This window comes from Dipodomys merriami, unplaced genomic scaffold, assembly GCF_024711535.1.
Source record: "Dipodomys merriami isolate MVZ:Mamm:240054 unplaced genomic scaffold, mDipMer1.0.p SCAF_718, whole genome shotgun sequence".
Taxonomy (NCBI): Eukaryota; Metazoa; Chordata; class Mammalia; order Rodentia; family Heteromyidae; genus Dipodomys; species Dipodomys merriami.
Window position 1 is genome coordinate 64976 of NW_027206311.1, and position 25411 is coordinate 90386.

General features: G+C 42.2%; 1 protein-coding gene across 4 annotated transcripts in view; it reads right to left on the minus strand.

Annotated features, from left to right (window-relative positions):
* LOC138818137 (GON-4-like protein) overlaps window positions 1-24113 on the minus strand; it is an 85668-nt gene extending 61555 nt beyond the window's left edge. The window contains exons 1-8 of one of the 4 annotated variants that reach the window (XM_070009060.1): window positions 24051-24113; window positions 20757-21284; window positions 15605-15799; window positions 9724-9917; window positions 8558-8632; window positions 8343-8393; window positions 5596-5646; window positions 3462-3557 (exon numbers count right to left, since the gene is read on the minus strand). In XM_070009060.1, the coding sequence (XP_069865161.1) occupies window positions 3462-3557; window positions 5596-5646; window positions 8343-8393; window positions 8558-8632; window positions 9724-9917; window positions 15605-15799; window positions 20757-21258 (1164 nt within the window). In that variant the 5' untranslated portion in view covers window positions 21259-21284; window positions 24051-24113. Of the gene's footprint in view, window positions 1-3461; window positions 3558-5595; window positions 5647-8342; window positions 8394-8557; window positions 8633-9723; window positions 9918-15604; window positions 15800-20756; window positions 21384-24043 lie in introns of those variants that run through there. The other 3 variants (XM_070009059.1, XM_070009061.1, XM_070009058.1) reach the window with 3 other exon arrangements.
* Window positions 24114-25411: the final 1298 nt, after the last annotated feature.

A 25411-nucleotide genomic window follows, 5' to 3' on the forward strand; every position in this document is an offset into this window, starting at 1 on the left:
AGTGGTAGATCACTAGCCTTGGGCTGAAGAGCTCAGGGTCAGTGCCCAGACCGAGGGTTCATTCCCCATGACCGACAAAAAAATAAAGAAAGAAAAACCCATGGAAGTCCATCTCTAGCAAAAAGCCAGATTTGAGGTGTGGGTTTAACTGGTAGAGTGCCAACAGAGCAAGAAGCTGAGCAAGTATTAGGCCCTAAGTTCCAACCCTAGTAGAAGGAAGAGGGGGAAAAAAAGGAAAGAGAGAGAGAGAAAGGAAGGAAGGAAGGAAGGAAGGAAGGAAGGAAGGAAGGAAGGAAGGAAGGAAGGAAGGCAGGAAGGAAGGAAGGAAGGAAGGAAAGAAGGAAGGAGGGAAGGAAGAAGGGAAGGAAGGAAGAAAGGGAGGGAGGAAGGAAAGAAGGGAGGGAGGGAAGAAGGGAGAGAGAAAGAAAGAGAGGGAGGGAGGGAGGAAAACAAAGACAGGAGGAAGGAGGGAGGGAGAGGAAGAGGAAGAGGAAGGGAAAAAGGGAAGAAGGGAAGGGAGAAAGAGAAAGAGAAAGAAGGGAAAGACATCAAATAAAATATTAATATACAACAGGGCAAAAAAAGGAAAGTGAACAAATACAGTCATGGTACATACTATACACTATGTGGAAAATGAATTATGCAACTCGTGGGCAGGGATAGGAGATACTGGGGAAAAGTAAAGGAATGTACTCATCACCTGATGTATGAAACAGTAACCCCTGTATAATACCTTTTTTCTTTTTGGTTGCTTGTGGGGCTTGAACTCTGGGCCTTGGCACTGTCCCTCAGCTCTTCACTCAAGACAAGCACTCTACCACCTGAGCCACGTTGCCACATCAGGTTTTCTGGTGGTAGTTTATTGGAAATAAGAGTCTCACAAACTTTCCTACTCAGGCTGGCTTTGAACCTCGAGACTCAGATCTCAGTCTCCTGAGTAGCTAGGATTACAGGCATGAGCCACCAGTGCCTGGCCTATACAATACATCAGTAAAAAAAAAAATTATATTTAAGCCGGGCGCCAGTGGCTCTTGCCTGTAATCCTAGCTACTCAGGAGGCTGAGATCTGAGGATCATGGTTCAAAGCCAGCTTGGGCAGGAAACTGTGAGACTCTTATCTCCAATAAACCACTAGAAAACCGGAAGTGGTGCTGGGCTCAAGTGGTAGAGTGCTCACCTTGAGCTGAAGAGTACAGGGAAAGCACCCAGGTCCAGAGTTCAAGCCCCACAACCGACAAAAAATAAAATATTTTTTTTAAAAAGAAAATATTAATACAGTGGTAAAAATGAACTAACAGCTGAGTTCCTGTGGCTTACACCTGCAATTCTAGCTTGTTGAAAAGATGGGATTAGCACAGAATCCAAAGAAAAAGGGTGAAAAAGTAGAGCAGTGGAGCACACTGGATATTGATGGAAGTGAACTATACAACTCATGGGTGGAGGTAGAAGGGAGGGAATGAGAGAAAATGAGGGAACAGATGACTGTACGATAGGAAATGCACTTATTGCCTGATGTATGTAAATGTAACCCCTCTGTATATCACATCTATAACAATAAAGTAAATTAATTTAAAAAATTAAAAATTAACTAGATATAAAAAAAAAAGAAAGAAGAGATCAGGAGGATTGTAGTTCAAGGTCAGCCTGAGGTCCTTCTCCATCAATAGCTGAGTCCAGTAATATATATCTGGCATCCTCAAATACATAAGAGGCTGAGATTAGGAGGATCAAAGTTCTAGGTCAGTCAGCTCAAGCAGAAAAGTCTGCAAGATTTCATCTCAAAGGAAGATGGGTGTGTTAGCACCTGCTATCAGCCCAGCTACAGCAGGAAATAAAAAATTAAACGTGGGCTGGGAAGGTGGCTCAGTGGTAAAGTGTTTGCCTTGCATGCATGAGGCCCTGGGTTCTATTCCTCAGCACCACATAAGCAAAAAGAAAAAAGCCGGAAGTGGCACTGTGTCTCAAGTGGTAGAGTACTAGCCTTGAGCTGAAGAGCTGAGGGACAGCACCCAGGCCCAGAGTTCAGGCCCACGACCGGACCAAAAAAAAAAAAAAAAAGTTCTAGGTCAGCTCAAGCAGAAAAGTCTACAAGATTTCATCTCAAAGGAAGATGGTTGTAGCACCTGCTGTCAGACCAGCCACAGCAGGAAATAAAAAATTAAACATGGGCTGGGAAGGTGGCTCAGTGGTAAAGTGCTTGCCTTGCATGCATGAGGCCCTGGGTTCAATTCCTTAACACCACATAAGCAGAAAAAACCGGAAGTGGAGCTGTGGCTCAAGTGGTAGAGCGCTAGCCTTAAGCTGAAAAGCTGAAGGACAGCGCCCAAGCCCCACGACCGAAAAAAAAAAAAAAAAACATTAAACATCACAGTCTAGGCATGGCTCAGAGCAAGAATCAAGATTCTGTCCCCAAAATAAACAGTGCTGCCAGGCGCTAGTGGCTCACACCTGTAATCGTAGCTACTCAGGAGGCTGAGATCTGAGGATCACAATTCAAAGCCAGCCTGGGCAGGAAAGTCTGTGAGACTCTTATTTCCAATAAACTACCAGAAAACCAGAAATGGCACTGTGGCTCAAGTAGTAGAGCACTCCACTTGAGCTGAAGAGCTCAGGGACAGCATCCAGGCCCAGAGTTCAATCTCCACGACCAACAAAAATAAAAATAAAAATAATAAACGTTGCACAGGGAGAGACTGAGAGAACAGAAGACACTTTATGAAAGGAAATGTACTTACCTAACTGACTCTTGTAATTGTAATCCCTCTGTATATCATCTTTATAACAATAAAGTAAATAAAACATAAAAAATAAGCAGTGCAATAAAGGGGTAGAGGCATGGTTCAGCAGTAGAGCATTGGCCTTAGCAAGCCCAAGGACCTGACTTCAATCAAACCCTAGTACTGACAAAACAAACAAAAACAAAACTATGGATATAGGGAATGATATCCATGAATCTCAAAAGCACATTGTTAAACAAAAACAACAAAAAGCAAAAAGAAAACATATGCATGTATGGGTGCATTTAGATTTCATCAACAGTAAATACTATATTATACAGAAATACATATGTAAGTGATATAACTATAAAGAAAATGAGTAGTTTTCAGTCAGACTAATGATTGTTGTCAGGGAGAAGGAGGTGACACTGACTGGGAAGAGCATACTAAGGTTGTCCAGGCAATGTTGTATTTCTTGACTTTGGAAGAAGTCAAGAGGACTCACAAAGCAATTATTTAAATTATGAGTTTTATTTTTTACCCATTTTTGTGTTTATATGTATGCTACATTTCATGAAAAAGTTAAAAATTAAATATGAAAAACAGAAATATCTCAGCAAAAAAATAGAAAACAGAGCTACATCTCAATCACATCTACAGAATAGGAGATAACACTAAGGAAGCAAAGTATACCCAGTCTAATGAAGTCAATTTTTTCTTCTGTACTAAGGAATACCCACTGACCTCTTCAGCAGTCTCATCTTCATCTTCTTCATCTGGCTGGTACTCTTCATCTGAGGAATCATCTTCTTCAAGGTGGATGTCCACAAACTGCGGAGGCTGCATTAATACAATGAGAAAAAAATGAGATGTAGAATGCATGTTCACCATGCACAAGGGCTAGGGTTCCAATGATAGCATAGAACGAGGGGAAGAAGCTGGGCGCTGGTGGCTCACACCTGTAATCCTAGCTACTCAGGAGGCTGAGATCTGAGGATCGCGGTTCAAAGCCAGCCCGGGCAGGAAAGACCATGAGACTCTTATCTCCAATAAACCACTAGAAAACCAGCAGTCCAGAAGTGGCACGGTGGCTCAAGGGGTAGAGTGCTTGCCTTGAGCTGAAGAGCACAGGGACAATCCCCAAGCCCAGAGTTCAAGCCCCAGGAGTAAGAAAGAAAGAAAGAAAGAAAGAAAGAAAGAAAGAAAGAAAGAAAGAAAGAAAGAAAGAAAGAAGGAAAGAAAGAAGGAAGAAAGAGAGAGAGAGAAAGGAAGGAAGGAAGGAAGGAAGGAAAAGAGAGAGAGAAAGAAAGAAAAAAGAAAGAAAGAGAGAAGAAAGAAAGAGAGACAGAAAGGAAGGAAGGAAGGAAGGAAGGAAGGAAGGAAGGAAGGAAGGAAGGAAGGAAGGAAGGAAGGAAGGAAAGGAAAGAAAGAAGGAAAGGAAAGAAAGAGGGTAAGAAGGGCCAGGCACAAGGGTTCACAACTGTTATCCTAGTTACTTAGGAAGCTGAGACCTGGAAGATCTCTGTTTGAAGCCAGCCCAGCAAGACTCCATTTCCATTAATCAACAAAAAGTTGGACTGAAAGTTTAACTCAAGTGGTAGAGCACTAGCCATAAGTAAGAAAACTGCATGAAAGTAGGGAGGCCCTCAGTTAAAGCCCCAGTATCAGCAGAATGGAAGGAGAGAAGAGAAGGAAGGGAGGGAAAGGAGGAAGGGATGGAGGGAGGAAGAAGAGGAAAGAAGGGAACAATAAAAAGCACAAAACCTATGTATCTGGAAAATAAGGGAAAGAAAGCTGGGGAGAAATTCTAAGAGAATTAAATTAGAAAAAAAATTCTAGGGTCTAGGAAGGTGGCTCAGTGGTAGAGCCCTTGCCTTGCATGCATGAGGCCCTGGGTTCCATTCCTCAGCACCACATAAGCAAAAAGAAAAAAGCCGGAAGTGGCCCTGTGGCTCAAGTGGTAGAGCACTAGCCTTGAGCTGAAGAGCTGAGGGACAGCACCCAGGTCCAGAGTTCAGGCCCCACGACCAGACCCCCCCAAAAAAAAAATTCTAAGTTAAAGCAAACAGGAAGCTAGAGTTAGTGGTTCTATGACATGCAAACCTAAGAATAGAATGGAAAAAAAAAATCAAAACAAGAAGACAGATCTAAAAAGTTACAAATAGAAAGTTCATACACTTTAAAACTGATGAAATCTTGCCAGGTGCCACTGGCTCACACCTGCAATCCTAGCTACTCAGGGGGCTGAGAAGTGAGGATCATGGTTCAAAGCCAGCCCAGACAGGAAAGTCCATGAGACTCTTATCTCCAATTAATCACTAAAAAAGCCTGAAGTAGCTGGGCGTACCAGTGGCTCTTGTCTATAATCCTAGCTACTCAGGAGGCTGAGATCTGAGGATCGTGGTTCAAAGCCAGTACGGACAGGAAAATCCATGAGACTCTTATCTCTCATAAACCACCAGAAAACTGGAAGTGGCACTGTGGCTCAAGTGGTAGAGCACCAGTCTTGATCAAAAAAACTCAGATTCACGGGCTGGGAAGGTGTCTCAGTGGTAGAGCGCTTGCCTTACATGCCTGAGGCCCTGGGTTCGATTCCTCAGCACCACATAAGCAAAAAAAGAAAAAAGCCAGAAGTGGCACTGTGGCTCAAGTAGTAGAGCGCTAGCCTTGAGCTGAAGAGCTCAGGGACAGCGCCCAGGTCCAGAGTTCAGGCCCACGACTGGACCCCCCCCCAAAAAAAAAAAACAAAAAAAAAAACTCAGATTCAGTGCCCAGACCCTGAATTCAAGCCCCAAGACCGGCATAAAAACAATAAGCAAAATAAAAAACTGGTAAAGTCTTTCTGGAAATCAGGGATAATGACCTCTTCCAAGTTTACCTTAATTTCATTGGCCTTCTTAATTGGTGAAATATTCCAGGTTGGAATTACCTACAATAAATAAATAAATAAATAAATAAATAAATAAATAAATAAATAAATAAATAAATAAATAAATAAATAACAGAAAATGATAGTGTTTCATTTTTACTTCCTCTTTCCCACCAGAAAGAACCATTTACCAGTAGCTAAACCTGATCTACAAGTGTTGATTATCCTTGAGGGTATACTATCAAACATTTGTCAAAGCTTATTAGAAAAAAAAAGGGGGGAGGGCATCTAGGACATTAGCATTTAGCCCTTAAGTCTAGTAAGATTCACTTGTATCTAAAATACGTGAAAAAAATGTTTTGCCTATTTTTATATCATACTTTGGTTTATGGAACAATGGATAAGAAAACGATCTGTAAATTATTTAAAACTACACATCTAAACACCAGTAGCTCACATCTATAAATCCTAGCGACTCAGGAGGCTGAGATCTGAGATTCACAGTTGGACAGAGAAATCCAAGAGATTCTTATCTCCAAATAAACAGCAAAAAGACAGGAGAGTCATGATCAAGTGATAAAAACTCCACCCAGGAGTGAAAACCAAGCAAGAATATAAGTCTCAGAGTTCAAGCTCTGATATCCACCCACCCCACCCCCCCAAAAAAAGGCTATAGAGCCAGATGCCAGGGGCTCACACATAATTCTAGCTACTTAGGAGGCTTATCTTCTGTAAACCACCAGAATACCAGAAGTGGCTCTGTGGCTCACATGGTAAAGTGCTGGACTTGAGCTGAAGAGCTTAGGGATAGCACCCAGGCCCAGAGTTCAGGCCCCACAACCAACAACAACAAAAAAGACCACACAAACCTAAGGTGATACATGTCACAGAAACCTTTTGAGCATGGAGCCATTAGCTCATGCCTATAGTTCTAGCTACTCAGGAGGCTGAGATCTAGAGGATCATGATTCAAAGCCAGGCTGGGCAGCAAAGTCCCTGAGATTCAATCTACAAAATAACTAGCATAAAGCCAGGTTGGAGGTATAGCTCAAGTGGTAGAAAACCAGTCAAGCAAGAGTAAGGTTCTGAGTTCAAACCTCAATACTGCAAAAATAAAAGTAAAATAAACTTTTGGAATCAGGTTTTGGTTTTCTTTTCGAGACAGAGTCATATTACATAGCCCAAGCTAACCTGGAATCTGCTATGTAACTCAGATTGACTAGGAACTTGCTATTGGCCCAGGCTGGCTTCAAACTCTCAAACCAATTCAGCCTCCAGACTGCTGGGATTATATGTGTGTGCAACCACATGTTGCATGGACATGGTGGCTCACATCAGTTATCCTAGCTAGGTAGGAGTCAGATTGAAAGGACTGCAGGTTGAGGTGTCACCTCAAACAAAGTTTGTGAGATCTAATTTCAAACAACAAAAGATGGCTGTGGTAGCACATGCCTGTCATCCCAGCTACACAAAGAATGTAAGGCAGGAGTAGGTATAAATATGAGATCTTTCTAAAAAAATAAAAATAAAAGCAAAAAGAGCTCAGGGCATGGCTCAAGTGGCAGAGTACTGCCTAGCAAGTTCAAGGTCCTGAGTCCAAACCCTAGTACTACTATTTTCTAAAAAGCAAGCACAAATTGGACAAATGTATACAGCATGGTACTAGATATACCAAAAAGCCTTCAAGTCATTCATATGCTTCAGTATTTAAAAGAACAAACTATGGTATTTACAACAGTGCATATTCCCAGGTCCTGATTGTGGGTTTGGATTCCTAGGTCTCTGGTAGGCCCAAAAGTATGCACTTTTAATAAGCACTATAAACACACCATACCAAGGTGATTTTGATACAAATAGTCTCTGGAACACTTTGAAAAATACAACTGTAAACACTTCCACATGTTACAACATGAATTAAAAAATGTCCTAGTTCATTTGAGTTTTTTGTTTGTTTGTTCTTTTTGTTGGTCATGGGGCCTGAACTCTGGGCCTGGCGCTATCCCTCAGCTCTTCAGCTCAAGGCTAGACCACTTGAGCCCCAGCGCCATTTCCAGCTTTTTCTGCTTCTGTGGTGCAGAGGAATCGAACCCAGGGCCTCATGAATGCAAGGCAAGCCACCTTCTCAGCCCCCATAGTTCATTGTTTACAAATGGTTATCTTATCTAGAAAATTCAAAAAGCAACATTTTCATATCAACTAAAGCAACTTCATGTACTGTTTCTCCTTTGTCTTTACGTTTGAGACAGAAACTTGTTATATAGCCCAGGGTGTCCTTAAACCTTCAATCCTCCTGAATTCTAGAATTATAGGTACTTACCATCACTCTGTAGTACTAGACAGGGATCAATAGCAACATCTCACATATGCTAGGCATGTATTCTACCAATGAGCTACACCTTCAGCCCAGAAATACTTTTTTTTCTTTTTTGGTCGATCGTAGGGCTTGAACTCTGGGCCTGGGTACTGTCCTTCAGCTCTTCAGCTCAAGGATAGATCTCTACCACTTGAACCACAGTGCTACCTCTGATGGTTTATTGGAGAGAAGAATCTCATAGACTTTTCTGCCCGGGCTGGCTTTGAACTGTGATCCTCAGATCTCAGCACCTTAGCAGCTTGAATTACAAGCATGAGCCACTGGCGCCTGGCAGAACTAATTCTTTGAGAGGCAAACACAGGCCAAAACTTTTCCTATGGTTTCTCTATGAATACTAGATCCTATTTACCAAGCTTAACAAAGAAGAACACAGAATATTTACCACTCCTTTCTCCACCACTTCCTTCAGTTTAGAGCGTGTCATTTTAGGCTCCTAAGGAGAAAAAATAGAAAGAAAATAGTAAAAATCACAATGTCATTCTTGAGATTTGAAATGCTAACTTTTCCCCAGCTGCCAAACTGTTCATCAATTCTCAAGTGACCTCTTGTGCTTGGTTTACAGAACTCCACAACACTGAAAAAGTGACAATTACTCACAAACATTGGCATGTCTTCTGTCTCACTGATGGCTGCTTTCATCATCGCTACCACATGCTCATTTGTGATTACTTCCTGGAGAAAGATGAAATTTCACTTTATGCCAAAAGATTTCTCATCTAGACAATATTCATATCTACATTAACTCTAATGTTAAACCTATGTAGATCAAAAATGAAAGCTAGTTTCTCAAATAGCTTCAAATTGGAGTAAAGAAAAATAACTAAACACAAAGGAGGCAAAGTAAGTTTTAGAGAGACCACACAGTATGGAACAATGTAGCAGAAAATGCACTCATCTTATTAGTTGTTCCTAGAAACAGGAATAGATATAACTAGCCTGGTGCCAGTGGCTCACACCTATAATCCTTGCTATTCAGAAGGCTGAAATCTGAAGATCAAGGTTGAAAGCCAGCCCAAGCAGAAAAAATGAGGCTCTTATCTTTAATTAATCAGCCAAAGCAAGAAATGGAGGTATGGCTCAAGGAGTATAGAGCCACAAAAAAAGCTGAGCAAAAGTTCAAGATGCTGAGTTCAAGCTTTTGTACCAGCATAGAAAAGAAATAAAGAAAAAAAAGTAATATGTTTAAGAGAAAGACTAACAACCAGCAAAGGCTTTGTAAGTAGCTGTATTGCTATATATAAAGAACATTATGGATGAGCGCCAATGGCTCACGCTTGTAATCCTAGCTACTCAGGAAGCTGAGATCTGAGGACTGTGGTTCAAAGCCAGCCTGGGCAGAAAAGCACCTGTGATTCTCCAATTAACCACTCAAAAACCAGAAGTGAAGCTGTGGCTCAAGAACATGTTTACATATGTGCAAAGTACTATAAACTATTCCCTGGGCTTTTCAGATAAATCATTCCAGAAGTGTAAATCCACTAGGAACCTTATCATCTTCAAATCTGCTAAATACAGTAGATAATCAAATAAGCACATGGAAGTACAGGTAGTTACACAATTTTCTTCTTTAGTATGTGTTGATTACAAATTTATTCCTAGTGGAAAGGGAAAACTTTTATGAGAAGTAAAATGTTTTTCATGGTAACCTACAATATTGAAAATTAATAATTGATATACTATAGAGTCAAGAATTTTCTAAGTACTTCATTTTGATGGAAGATTCCATTCCGTTCCAACTTGACAAGCTGCCCAGGCTTACTCACATGCAGGATGTTTCGCACATTGACTGCTGTCAGGTTATGCTGCTTGGCACCATCTTCTAAGGTCCGGTCAAGCATGTCATCCAGTTTCAGGTCATATGCCATGGTCCCTTGTTCTTGACTCCTTCCATCTCGTTTCCTCTTGGTACCCTTTTTCATTCTTCTTCTTTTCTCACTTTCTTTGCTGTCTTGCTCTTCTGCAAATAAATCAAGAGCATCACCAGAATCTATCTACATAAGAGCTACACTAGGAACTTAGCCAAAAAGAAAATCAATTTACCAACTGTCTGGCACTGAAAAAACAATGATGGTGGGTGATGACAACAGAGTTGGTAATGATACTGTAGCAGTAATGACTACCATCCACTGAATTTTTATTTTATGTCAGCCATGCATTCACATACTTTATAGATCTTAATTCCCCTATTTTTATAAGTAATCACTCTGCTTGGTAGAGACTATTGTTTTCTTCACCATACTGATGAGAAAACTGAAACAGAGATTAAGAAAAGCTCCCAAGTGGCCAGGTGCTGCTGGTAGCGCATGCCTATAATCCTAGCTACTCAGGAGGCTGAGATATGAGAATCTCAGTGCAAAGTCAGCCTGAGTAGAAAAGTCCATGGGAATCTTATCTCCAATTAACCACCAAAAAGCTGGAAGTAGGGCTGGGAATGTGGCTGAGTGGTAGAGTGTTTGCCTCTCATGCATAAAGCCCTGGGTCTGATTCCTTAGTACCACATAAACAGAAAAAGCCAGAAGTGGAGCTGTGGCTCAAGTAATACAATGCTAGCCTTGGGCAAAAAGAAGTCCAGGGACAGTGCCCAGAGTTCAAACCTCAGGACTGGCAAAAAAAAAAGCTGGAAGTGGAGTTGTGACTTAAGTGGTAGAGCTCCAGCCTTGAGCAAATAAGCTAACTCTGGCCCTGAGTTCAAGCACCAGTACCAGTGCTGGTGGCTCACGCCTGTAATCACACTACTCAGGAGGCTGAGATCTGAGGATCATGGTTCAAAGCCAGCCCGGGCAAGAAAGTCTGTGAGACTCTTATCTCTAATTAACCACCAGAAAACCAGAAGTGGTGCTGGGGCTTACATGATAGAGCACTCCATATGAACTGAAGAGCTGAGGGACAGTGTCCAGGCCCAGAGTTTAAGCCCCACAACTGAGAATAATTAATTTTTTTAAAAATTATATATATATGTATGTATGTATGTATGTCAGTCATGGGGCTTGAACTCTGGGCCTGGGCACTCTTCTTGAGCTCATGTGCTCAAGGCGAGTCTCTACCACTTGAGCCACAGAGCCACTTCCAATTTTCTGGTGGTTAATTGGAGATAAGAGTCCTACAGATGTTCCTGTCTGGGCTGACTTTGAACCACAATCCTCAGATCTCAGCCTCCTGAGTAGCTAGGATTACAAGAATGAGCCACCAGCACCCGGCACTTCTTTCTTTTTTGGACATGGTTAAGTCCTTTAACTTGAGCTCCAGCCCAAGTCTATTTTGCTCTAATTATTTTCCAGGCATTATTGCTTTAGGAAGGTCCTGGCTTTTAATGTACTCTATAGCTAGAAACACAAATGTAAGCTTCCGGTACAAAGTCTTTCTGTATGTGTGTGCTTGTCTTAAGGCTTGAACTTAGGGCCTGGGCTCTGTCTCTGTGCTTTTCTGCCCAAGGCTAGAGCTCTTCCACTTAAGCCACAGCTCCACTTCCAGCTTTTTAGGTGTTTAACTGGAGATAAGATTCTCACACCCTGGGGCTGGGGGTTTAGCCCAGCGGAAGGGCGCCCACCCGGCGCGTGCAAGGCCCTGGGTTCGGTCCTCAGCCCTGAAAGGAAAAAAAAAAAAAAAAAAGAGTCTCACACCCTTTGCTATCTGAGCTAGCTTCAAACTCTAATAAAAGCAAGACATCTCAATTCCAGCTACTTGGGAGATAGACATACAGAGAGTCCCAGTTTGAGAACAGTCCAGACAAAAAAAGCTAGCAAGACACCACCTCTACTAAAAGAAAACAAAACAAAAAAAGGTGGGTAAAGTGACACACCTGTAACCTATTACCAAAGCTATGCTGAAGGCAAACAGTAGGACAGCAATCTGGATGGCACAGATACTACCTGAAAAAAAATAACTAAAGCAAAAATGGCTAGATGAGTAGCTCAAATGGCACCTGTTTAGCAAACATGAAACCCTGAATTCAAACCTCAGTACTGAAATAAATGTGGGGTGGGGAGAAGGGTTGTAGCACAAACCTATAGTCTCACACCTTTTGAGTCTAAGTGTTCAAGACCAACCTGGAAAAAACACAGTGAGACACCATCTCAAAAAACAAAAATAGCCGGGCGCCAGTGGCTCACCCCTGTAATCCTAGCTATTCAGGAGGCTGAGATCTTCGGATCACCTTTCAAAGCCAGCCTGGGCAAGAAAGTCGATGAGACTATCTCTCGAACTAACCACTAGAAAACCTGAAGTGGCGCTATGGCTCAAATGATGGAACGCTCGCCTAGAGCTGAAGAGCTCACGGACAGCGCCCAAACCCAGAAAGTTCATGAGACACAACTCTAATTAAGTACCAAAAAAAGCTGTAAGTGGAGATGTGGTTCAAGTGGTAGAGCACTAGCCTTGAGGGAAAAAAAAGAAGCTTACAAACAGTTCCCAGGCCTTCAGTTGAAACTCCAGGATTAGTACAAAAAATAAAAATAGGGATTGGGAAGGTGGCTCAATGGTAGAGCGCTTGCCTTGCATGCCTGAGGCCCTGGGTTCGATTCCTCAGCACCACATAAGCAAAAAGAAAAAAGCCGGAAGTGGCCCTGTGGTTCAAGTGGTAGAGCACTAGCCTTGAGCTGAAGAGCTGAGGGACAGCACCCAGGCCCAGAGTTCAGGCCCTACTACCGGACCTCCCCCACCCACCCCGCAAAAAATAAATAAATAAACTCAAAAGATAGCTGGGTATAATGACATACATACAACTGCTGTAGTCCAAAATCCTCAGGAGGCTCAGGTGGAAGATTACTTAAATTCCTGAATGTTGAAACTAGCCTGAACAACACAGTGAGACTGTCTCAAGATCATGTAAAACTAAAGGCTGACAGTATAAACTGAGTGGTAAGGTGCATGTCTGGCATGCAAGAAAGCCTTGGAGTCAATTTCCAGCACCAAAAATAAAGAAATACACAAAACTATACAACTTCTAGAAGAAAACAGAAAAAGAAACTATGATCTTGGGTAAAGTAATATACTGTCAAAACCTTTAAAACTTTTTTTTTTTTTTTTGGGGGGGGGTCAGTGGTAGGGCTTGAACTCTGGGCCTGGGCACTGTCCCTCTCAGCTCTTCAGCTCAAGTCAAGTACTCTACCACTTGAGCCACAGTGCCACTCTTGGTTTTCTGGTGGTTTATTGGAGATAAGAGTCTCACAGGCTTTCCTGCCCAGGCTGGCTTTGAACCTCGATCCTCAGATCTCAGTCTCCTAAGTAGGTAGGATGACAGACGTGAGCCACTGGCGCCCTGCTTTAATTTAAAAAAAAATTAATAAAAATTAAAAAAAGAAAAGCCAGGCACCAGTGGCTCATGCCTGTCATCCTAGCTACTCAGGAGGCTGAGGTCTCAGGATTGAAGTTCAAAGCCAGCTGGGGCAGGAAAGTCTGTGAGACTCTTATCTCCAATTAATCACCAAAAAACTGGAAGTGTTGCTTGGCTCAAAATAGTAAAGCACTAGCCTTTAACTGAAGGGCTGAGGGATAGCACCTGGGCCCAGAGGTCAAGCCCCACAAGTGACAAATGAGAAAGAAAGGAAAGAAAGAAAGAAATATAAATGAGATTAGTAGTTACCACTGGCTGAGAAAAGGGAAAAATAAAGTGGAATTAAAGAATGTTTAGTATGTAGATATACTACATATCTGGCTGTGGTAGTTGCTAACATAACTATGTATGATTTCTCAAACTCATTACATAATTTTTTGGTTTTGGTGCCAAAACCAAAATTGGAGCTTAAATTCAGGCTCTCACACTCTCAATTGGCTTTTTCACTCAAGGCTGGTGCTCTCCCACTTGAGCCACAGCCCTACTTCCAACTGTTAACTGGAAAGAACTGATCAGCAACTGGTTTATTTAAAAAAGAAAAAACAGATAAGGGATAGGAAGAGGAGAAAAGATACTTGCCACACTTAAATAATAATTCAAGGGCTGAGAAGGTAGCTCAGTGGTAGAGTGCTTGCCTTGCATGCATGAGGCCCTGGGTTCGATTCCTCAGCATCACATAAGCAGAAAAAGCCAAAAGTGGCGCTAACTAAAATGGTAAAGAACTAGCCTTGAGCTAAAGAGCTGAGGGACAGCACTCAGGCCCAGAGTTCAGGCCCCACAACTGACAAAAAAAAAAAAAAGAAAAGAATAATTCAAGCTGGCTACCAGTGGCTAACATCTGTAATCCTAATTATTCAGGACATTGAGATCTGAGAATTGCAGTTCAAAGCAAGCCCTGACAGGAGAGTCCAAAAGACTCAATTACCTATCAAAAAGTCAGAAGTAGGGCTGGGAAGGTGGCTCAGTGGTAGAGCGCTTGCCTTGCATGCCTGAGGCCCTGGGTTCGATTCCTCTCAGCACCATATAAACAAAAAGAAAAAAGCCAGAAGTGGTGCTGTGGCTCAAGTGGTAGAGTGCTAGCCTTGAGCTGAAGAGCTGAGGGACACCACCCAGGCCGAGTTCAGGCCCCATGACTAGACCCAAAAAAAAAAAAAAAAAGTCAGAAGTAGAGCTGTGGATCAAATGGCAGAGAACCAACCTAGAACATGAAAGCTAAAAAGCTAAGGGACAGTGCCCAGGCCCAGAATTCAAGCCCCAGTAATGTCCTTACCAAAAAAGGAATAATCCAGCCAGGAATTCAAGCCCAATTTTTTTTAAGAAAAGAAGTACAGGGGCTGGGAAGGTGGCTCAGTGGTAGAGTGCTTGCCTTGCATGCATGAGGCCCTGGGTTCGATTCCTCAGCACCATATAAGCAGAAAAAGCCAGAAGTGGTGCTGTGGCTCAAGTGGTAGAGTGCTAGCCTTGAGCTGAAGAGCTGAGGGACAGCGCCCAGACCTAGAGTTCAAGCCCAGGACTGGCAAAAAAAAAAAAAAAAAGAAAAGAAGTACACAGTTCACCAAAAGATCTACAATAGAATGCTGACAACAGTATCCTTCAGAGCAGCCTACAACTAGAAATTATCCAAATGCTCACCAAGAGTTGAATAAATATATATATATATATATATATATATATATATATATATATATATATATATATATTTGGGCTGGGAAGGTGGCTCAGTGGTAAAGTGCTTGCCTTGCATGCATGAGGCCCTGGGTTCAAATCCTCAGCACCACATAAGCCGAAAAAGCTGGAAATGGCGCTGTGGCTCAAGTGGTAGAGTGCTAGCCTTGAGCTGAAGAGCTGAGGGACAGCACCCAGGCCCAGAGTTCAGGCTCCACAACCGACAAAAAAAAAAATTCAAACAACAATGAAAATAGAATATTCATAGCAATATTCAATAGCATATTCAAATGGCAATGAGAATAAACAAGCCACAGTTGCACAAAATAATATGGATGAATTTCATAAACACAATATTCAGCGGAAAAATGGAAGCCACAAAAAAAGCACACACATCTGATCCCATTTACATAAAGATGGAGCAGATGAACAAAAAATGTATGCTACGCTATGCCAAGCCAAGAGAGTGGTTACCACAGGTGGAAGTGATAAGGGTAAGGGACAACCCAGGTGGATAAATAACTCAGGATATATGAAATTATCCTGCTAGAAAACTCAGGATAGCTAAGGCTATATGCAGTTTTCTACATACTATACTATAAGAATTGGTTGGTTATTTTTCGTTGAAAAGAAAAAGAAAAGCCTACCCATTGGAATAAAGAGTCCACCATCCTCTCTCTCTTCCTCAGCTTGGTGAGCCAGACTCCTGAGTGGCTCTTCTTGAGGAGAAGCACAAACATCTGGCTGGGATGATTTCCTAGGCTGGGCTCCTGGATCTGCAGACTGGCTGCCTGACGGCAGTAAAGGTATCTCCTCCCCTCCAGAATGCATTTGAGGTTTCCCTAGAAGAATCACAAATATTGCTCCACACTTTGCCCATTCTCAGTCAAGCTCTTTACAGAAATCAGCATTTTCTTATAGTCTTTTTAGTTAGACAAATTCATAAATGAAAAGTGTCAAAATCAAAGCTCAGATCCAAATTCTTCACCTGTAAAGTCAAGGAGTTAAACTAGAATACTGCTAAAAATCCTTCTAATTCTAATATGCTTTTAGTTTTGTTTCCTACAGAAAAATCAGGGATTTGGAACAGTGAAAACAGTGCTTAAAGCCCTGAGTTCATCCTCAGTACCAAGGGAGAGAGAAAAGTTTAATCACATGGGGGGAAAGGGAAGTCTGATGACAAAGGGACCTTTATAAATGACCATTAACATACATTTATTCAGTATCTAAAAAATGTCCTCATCAGCCAGAAGAGGTGGCTCACACTTGGGGGACTGCAGCAGAAGGATCTCAAGTACAAGATAGCAGCTAATAATAAGCAGCAAGGCCCTGTCTAATAAATTTTTTTTAAAGACTTAATTGGGTAAACTAATTTCAGAGAGCAAAAGAGTATGAATCACCATAACATTATAAATACATCTAAGTTCATTAGACAACTTTCTCACCTGAATTCTTCATAATTCTTCCTTTAATGGGGAGAGGGTAGCATTAAAAAGGAAAAGAACCATTCACGCACTATCAGAAGTAAACATTGGAAACTAAGTTGTCAGAGAAAAAAGAAATGTACAGAGGTTTCTACACATAAAATACTACCTCTAAAATACATATAAGGAACATATACAGTGATCTAACAGAAGATGTGGAGAACAAAGAGACAATAAAAAGTGACAAACTTTTCACTGTATACTTTCTGCACCGTCCTGAGGCTTTTGTTTGTTTGTTTGTTTGTTTGTTTTGGGTCCCATCATGGGGCCTGAACTCTGGGCCTGGGCGCTGTCCCTCAGCTCTTTTCAGCTCAAGGCTAGCGCTCTACCACTTGAGCCACAGCACCACTTCCAGCTTTTTTCTTTTTGCTTATGTGGTGCTGAGGAATCGAACCCAGGGCCTCATGCATGCAAGACAAGCGCTCTACCACTGAGCCACCTTCCCAGCCCCCATCCTGAGGCTTCAACTCAGGACCAGAGTACTATCTCTGAGGGGTTTTTTGTTGTTGCTCTACAGCTCCACTTCTGGCATTTTAGTGGTCAATTTGAGATAAGAAATCACATAGACTTTCCTGGCTTCAAACTGCAGTCCTCAAATCTTATCCTGAGCAGCTAGGATTATAGGCATGAGCCACCAGTACCTGGCTCTGCTTTTTTATTTTTTTCCTTGAGAATGGGTCCTACTATTCCAGACTGTCCCAGAACTCATCATGTAGCCTTGGCTGGCCTCAAACTCTCTATCCTCCTGCCTCAGCCTCTCAAATGCTGAGGTCACAGACATATACCACCACACCCAACTACTTTCCATATTTCTTAATTTTTTTACTTATTTTTATACTGTCTAGTTGATTTTTAGCTAATTCAAAAAAAGACCTTTATTTTGTCATTGTGCTCAATTCAAAACATATAGCCTAAGCCAGGCACTGGTGGCTCACTCCTGTAATCCTATGCAGGAGGCTGAGATCTAAGGATCACAATTCCAAGCCAGCCAGGTTAGGAAAGTCTGAAAGACTCTTATCTCTGATTAAGCACCAAAAAGCTAGAATTGGAGCTGTAGCTTAAGTACAGCACTAGGAACTGGGAATGTGGCTTAGTGGTAGAGTTCTTCCCTAGCATGCATGAAGCCCTGGGTTTGATTCCTTAGTACCACATACACAGAAAAAGGGTGATATGGCTCAAGTGATAGAATGCTAGCCTTGAGCAAAAGAAGCCCAAGGCCCTGAGTTCAAGCCCCAAAACTGGTCAAAAAAAAAAGGGAAGAAGAAGTACAGCAGTACAGCACCAGTCTTGAGCAAAAAAAAAAAAAAAAGGAAAAAAAAAAAGCTCAGGGACAAAAAGTAGGCCCTGAGTTCAAGCTTCTGGATCAAAACAACAACAACAAAAAAAAAAACAAGCCGGAGCCTGTAATCCTAGCTACTTAGGAGGCTGAGATCTGAGGATCATGGTTTAAAGCCAGCCTAGGCAGGAAAGTCTGTGAGACTCTTATCTCCAATAAACCACCAGAAAACCAGAAGTGGCACTGTAGCTCGAGTGGTACAGCACTAGCCTTGAGCTGAAGAGCTCAGGGACAGCACCCAGGCTCAGAATTCAAGCTCCACGACCACCACCAACGAAACAACAACAACAACAACAAGAAGCCAGGAGACAGTTGCTCACACCTGTAATCCTAGCTACTCAGGAGGCTGAGATCTGAGAAAGAAAACATCTAAATCCTATATCCTTTAGAAGTTTCTCTCAGCCAAAGAAGAAGCTTCAGTGAACAACACAGTATATAAATTTGCATGAATCTCTGATAAATTGGAGTATGAAGTTACTCTGGTTGTTTTTAATCTCAAGAATGTTGTAATATCTCTAAAAGATTCAATTAGGTCATTAGATTCCCCAACAATTTTGACAATTTACATAAGAAAGAAGTACAGGGGCTGCAAATGCATGAAGCCCTAGGCTCAACTCCTTAGTAACACATAAAAAGGAAAAGCCAGAAGTGGCACTATGGCTCAAGTGGTAGAGTGCTAGCCTTGAGCAAAGAAGCTCACCAAACAGTGCCCAGGCCCTCAGTTCAAGTCTCAGGACTGGTAAAAAAAAAAAAAAGTAAAAAACTAAAAAATTAAAAAACGGGGCTGGGAATGTGGCTTAGTGGTAGAGTGCTTGCCTAGCATGAATAAAGCCCTGAGTTCAATTCCTCAGTACCACATATACAGAAAAAGCCAGAAGTGGCACTGTGGCTTAAGTTGAACAAAAGAAGCTCAGGGTCAGTGCCCAAGCCCTGAGTTCAAGCTTCACAACTGGCAAAAAATAAATAAAAGGAAAAATAAAAAAAGTGTAGTCAAAATAATTTTTAAAATGAGGCTGAGAAGGTGACTCAGTGGTAGAGTGCTTGCCTCCCATGCATGAGGCCCTGGGTTTCATTCCTCAGTACCACATAAACAGAAAAAGCTGGGAGTGGCACTGTGGCTCAAGTGGTAGAGTGTAGCCTTGAGCTGAAGAGCTGCGGGACAGAGCCTAGGCCAGAGTTCAGGCCCCACGACCAACAACAACAACAAAAAGAACATAAAGGAAAAAGTTTCTACCCATTCATAAAGTTCAATGTTGATGCTTAATGAGCTCTGTGGCTCAAATTACAAACAAAATCAGAATCTTCCTTGTAGAAATACTTTCCTATAAAAGTACTACAGAAAAAGCAATGACAGGGACTGGGAATGTGGCTTAGTTGAAGAGTGCTTGCCTAGCATGCATGAAGCCCTGGGTTCAATTCCTCAGTACCACATAACTAGAAAAAAAAAAAAAAAAGCAAGAAGTGGCGCTGTAGCTCAAGTGGTAGAGCGCTTGCCTTGAGCACGGAGAGGGTCAAGGACAGTGCCCAGGCCCTGAGTTCAAGCCCCAGAACCAAAGAGAAAGAAAGAAAGAAAGAAAGGAAGAAAGAAAGGAAGAAAGAAAGAAAGAAAGAAAGAACGAAGGAAAGAAAGAAAGAACGAAGGAGAGAGAGAGAAAAACAATGACAAAATAGAACAAGTTGAGTATCTTTTACCTGAAATGCTCAGGTCTACTTTTTTTTTTTTTTTTTTTTGGGGGGGGGTCCGGTCGTGGGGCCTGAACTCTGGGCATGGGCACTGTCCTTTAGCTCTTCAGCTCAAGGCTAGCGCTCTACCTCTTGAGCCACAGGGTCACTTCCAGCTTTTTTCTTTTTGCTTATGTGGTGCTGAGGAATCGAACCCAGGGCCTCATGCATGCAAGGCAAGCGCTCTACCACTGAGCTACCTTCCCAGCCCAGGTCTACATTTTTTTTAAGATTTTGGAATACGTGGAATATACATTAATGCGGTATTTTGGTAACAGGAACTAAGTCTAAGCAAAAAATTGATGCATTTTTCACACATTATTTATAATACAGTCTGAGGACTGTTTTGTACAATACTTTTTTAGTATACCTGGGATTTGTTTTGTTTTATTTGCAGTACTGGGTTTAAACTCAAGACCTTGTATTTTCTAGGCAGGCACTCTACTCCTCTTTTGTACTTATTTTTGAGGTAGTCTCACTTGCTGCCCTGGTGCATAATACCTATTTTAGGCTTCCTGTAGGAGCTGGAATGACAGGCATACACCACAAAATACTTGTTAAAAAGGTGTCTTGAAGGTATGCCCATCCTAGCTTCAAATACAATCCTCTTGACCTCAGTCTCCCAAGAAGTCAGGATTACAAGTATGAGTAACTAGTACCTGCCTGCCCACCCGCCCTTCCCTCCCTTCCTTGCTTCCTTTCTTCCCTCTTTTTGGCAGTACTGGGTATTTAAACTCAGGTTCTCACACTCACTATACAAGCCATCTACCACTTAAGCCATGTCTACAGGCCTTTTTTTCTTTAGTTATTTTTTTTCCAGATGGGGTCTTTCCTACCTACACTTATCACACTGCTAGGATTATAGGTGTGCACCACTACACCCAGTTTACATCTACATTTTTTCTTCCGTCGTAGGGCCTGAACTCTGGGCCTGGGCACTGTCCCTCAGCTGTTCAACTCAAGGTTAGTGCTCTACCACTTGAGCCACAGTGCCACTCCAGCTTTTTCTGTTTATGTGGTGCTGAGTAATCAAACTCAGGGCCTCATGCATGGGAGGCAAGCACTCTACCACTGAGCCACCTTACCAGCCCTGCATCTACATTTTAACTACAATCCTTCAGATATGGAATTTCCCACTTTAGCATCATATTAGTATTTTTAAAGTTTTAGAATATTTTAGTTTTCAGATCTTCAGATTAGAGATGCTCCACCTAAATTAACAAGGAAAATATAAATCCAAGACATTTCATATCTTACCTCTTTCTTCCTTAACTTCTTCACTAGGCTCTTCTGGAAAAGGCTCCTTTATGATAGATTGATCAGCTCTATCTTCTTGGGTAACTGGTCCAGGCCTGAGGGCAATTTTCTTCCCTCTTCTTGAAGCAGTAGCCTGTTGTTTTCCTTTACTAATTTGTACATTAAGAGGATTTGAAGACTCCACCAAAGATAGGCTGATTCCTTGAGAGACAGCTGCATCAACAGAATCCAAGACTGGTAAATTTGTATGCTGGGTAAGCATCATCCTAGGGGTCAAAGATGGATCCTCCACACCAAGCTGATCTCCTGCATCTTGCACAGATTGAACTTCAAAGCCAACTGCACTGTCATGACTTGAACCCCAGGACAATGACCCCAAGTCTCTAACCTGGTCAGATTCTATTTTAACAGTTGACTCAAGGTCTAAGTCATCTTCTTCCTGATTGCTTTCATGCTGTAGAGACTCTGTCATTGTAGTTCTTCTCTTCTTACAGGGCAACATTTTAAAAGTCCCACTTTTGAGCCATTCTAAAAGGATAAAAGCAAGTGCTTATCATCTTCATAACAGTACTAACATTGTCTCAATTAGCTTTTCATTTCATTCATGTTCAATCTTGCCCATTATTCCTTTGAGGGAAAGATGAGAAAATGATGAGTGAGTTCAAATCCCAACTCAACTTCTGCACATCTCAATTTCCCAAAACTTGTGTTTCAATCTTAAGAATAATAAGAATAGGGCTGGGAAGGTGACTTAGTGGTAGAGTGCTTGCCTAGCATGTATGAAGCCCTGGGTTCGATTCCTCAGCAACACATACACAGAAAAAGCTGGAAGTGGCACTGTGGTTCAAGTGGCAGAGTACTAGCCTTGAGCAAAAAAAACTCAGGGATAATACCAAGGCCCTAAGTTCAAGCCCCAGGACTGGCACAAAAAAAAAAAAAACAATAATAATTGTTCTTAGCTTACAGAGCTGTTAAAAGAATTCAAGACTAAGTCATTAGTGTTAGTTTCTACTATTACCATAAGAAAGAGAATAGCATGACCCTAAGAGCAGTATATGAACTCAAACTGTCTGAATTTGTTTCCTAAATCAATTTCTCTCTAACTTTGTGTCCTTATATTAATTACTTAATTTGAACCTGTTTATCTATAAAATGAAATAAAAGCCAGGGATAGTGGCGCTGTGGCTCAGGTGGTAGAGTGCTAGCCTTGAGCTGAAGAGCTGAAGGACAGCGCCCAGGCCCAGAGTTCAAGCCCTGTGACCACCAAAAAAAAAAAAAAAAGGTTCTTTGACTATTGGATCTGGGAAGGTGGCTCAGTGGTAGAGCGCTTGCCTTGCATGCCTGAGGCTCTGGGTTCGATTCCTCAGCACCACATAAGCAAAAAGAAAAAAGCCGGAAGTGGCGCTGTGGCTCAAGTGGTAGAGTGCTAGCCTTGAGCTGAAGAGCTGAGGGACAATGCCCATGCCCAGAGTTCAGGTCCCATGACCGGACCCAAAAAAAAAAAAAAAGCTAGGCATTAACAGTTCATACCCATAATCCTAGCTACTCAAGAGGTTGAGATCAGAGAATCTTGGTTCAAAACTAGGCAAGGTAGAAAAATCAAGAGACTTATCTCCAATTAACCAGCCAAAAGCAAGAAGTGGAGCTATGGTTCAAGTGGCAGACCACTAGCCTTGAGTGAAAAAGCTGAACAAGAACCCTGAGTACAAGCCCCAGTACCAGTTTAAAAACATTAAATTAGGCTGGGAAAGTGGCTCAGTGGTAGTGCTTGCCTTGCATGCATGAGGTCCTGGGTTCGATTCCTCAGCACCACATAAGCAGAAAAATCCAGAAGTGGTGTTGTGCCTAAGTGGTAGAGCAGTAGCCTTGAGCTGAAGAGCTGAGGGATAGAGCCTAGGCCCAGAGTTCAGGCCACACAATTGGCAAAAAATAAAGAAAATAAAAAATAAAAACATTAGCACCTACTCATTAGATAATAAATGATCAACAAATGCTTGCTATTGGTGTTTTCATAAACAGGTACTGCCATTAATAGAAATAATACAAAAGCAAAATGGAGTTAAAACAGGCTACAATAGCAGAAATGTGTTGAAAAAGAGAGTTCTATTGTTCTTGGTACTATGTTACTTCTGGATTCTTGTCTTCAGTTCTAGTTACCAAATTCTAAGGATATTATATGTCTTAGTGAACCTGTTGGCAAACCTTTTAGAGTCATCACTTTTTAGTATCTCATTACTTGTCTGTCTCCATTCTGCAAAACTACATTGAGAAAAAGGAATCCTTCAACTAGTGTCCCTATTACCCAACAGTGTTGAGGTATTGCACATGCTAAGAGAATGTTCCCTGAATAAACAAATGAATTTAAATGGGCTTGAACAACCAACTGTGCAACATTTGGACCAAGCATTAAGCACTGCATGGAAATTGATTGTATCTTTCCATCCTCGAAAACTTTACATTCCTAAACAGGTCCAAGAACAAACTAAACTACCTTTTTGTTACAATTAGTTCTCCATTACTAGCAATCTTTGAGCAAAGTCTGAATGACCATCCAATTGATAGGAGTACTAGAGAACATTTGGACTAGAGAACTTTAAAAAAATTTTTTAAAAGCTCTTTCTGGTTCTAAGAGATTGATCTATAAGGTTTTAAACCTCCCTGATGTGGTTACTCTAGAACATTAAAAACAAACCCCTCCTCACCCACCAACCAATGTTTTTTATCTTGGTTAAACTGTGGGGAGAGAGGGGGGAGGTGATGATGGAAGGAGTGAAAGTAATCTAGAAAAGTCCTTTATTTCACAGATGAGTGTCTGAGGCCCACAAAGAGAAAGAAGAAGAGGGGTGGGAGAGGATAAGGGAGGGAGGGAAGGACAGAAGGAAGAAAAGGAAGGGAGGGCAGAAGGGAGGGAGGGACAGACTGACAGCTGCTATTCAGTTAGCAGTGTGTGGGGAATCGGCTCAAAGTGCTTCCAACACAGCAAGAGTTCGAAAACACCTGATCCCTTGGGAACCAAAGTCAGCCCTACAAGACAAATGAATGCTAAGCTCGAAGGCCGCCCCGCGCGTCCCACTCCTGAGGAAGCATTTCCAAAAGGGCCCCAAGCACCGCTTTCCACAACGGCGGGAACGCTGGCCCAAGTCCGCACTACCAGTTTAATACCTTCGCTCCTCTAGCTCCAGTTCCGCACCCCGCGCCCACCTTCAGACCCGAGACCCCAGGTCCTGGACACCCGGGTCCAAGAGCCTCAGGTCCCGCCCGCCTCTTCCCGCCCACCACACACAGACCCAGTACCATCACAGGCCGGCCGGATCCCGCGGAAACTCAGCTTCGGCACCACCGGAAGTCAGGCAACGGCAGAGACTGTCGTGCGCGCCCCCGAGTCCAGGAGCGCGGAGACTCAGGGCACCAAGGAGCATGCGCCGAACACCAAGCGCCATGATAGTTGAGGGCCAATGAAGCCACATCGCAAGTACGTCTGTTATTGGGCGGGCTGGGGGGGGGGGGAGTATTAAAGGGACCAGTTCGCTTTCTCTACCCACGGAGCAATCTTATTAAAAACTGGGAGGTTGGGGCTGGGAATGTGGCTTAGTGGTGGAGTGCTTGTCTCGCATGCAGGAAGCCCTGGGTTCGATTCCTCAGAACCAAATATACAGAAAAAGCCAGACGGGGCTCTGTGGCTTAAGTGGTAGAGTGCTAGCCTTGAGCTGAAGAGCTGAGGGACCAGGCCGAGATCAAGATCCACGAAGTGGTAGAGTGCTAGCCTTGAGCTGAAGAGCTGAGGGACCAGGCCGAGATCAAGATCCACGACCCACAAAAAAAAAAAAAAAAGTGCTGATATTAATTTAGGTGATGTGGTCTCTGCAATGTACCTGTGACTAAAGTTTAATGGGGGATTTTACAAAGTTCCTCTGTCACCAGGGAATCAGGTATCTGTCATCTCAGCCCCGTCAATGCATGGACCCAATGTCCAAGAAGGTGACTGCAAGCCTAGTCAATGTCCAATAACTGTTTTTGAATAAAAATTATTTCCAGGCACATGTTCTTTCCACTTTTCTACAAGAAAGCTGGAAAAATGCTTTCATGACAAGTATTTCTGTATTTGAAGCAACAGTGTGTAAGCAGAATCCAGAAAGGAAGTTTCCACACATAAAATGAGGGGAGGAACTCATGTATTTGGCAATAATCACCATTAACCTGACTTTAGCTAAATCACACCAACTCTCCAAAATACAAGAAAGTCTCCAGAAGTTATTGTTTCTCCAGAAATTTTGTGTCCTCCTTTTGATCTTTAGGAACGCATGTTTTGGTTTGCTCCCCCCTCCTTTCATAAGCACGTGAAGCTCATTAAAGTGGAAAAGTCAACACTGAGTAAAGCACTTTTCAGGGTAAAAAAACAAACAAACAAACTTGATTTAACACATCACAAATTTCAACTTTATGTGTATGATTAAAGATTTTTAGCAAAATTTCAGAGTTGGGCCACCATCTACAGATTTGGTCTTTATTCAGTTTCTAAAGTTCAAGACATTTTCCATAATTACTGTCTATGGTGTCAGAAATGCATAAAAATAACGGCAATCGATACGGAAATCAAGGCAATACAGAATTTTGTTTTTCCAAAGTCTTAGAACCCAGAATATTTTCCTGTACTA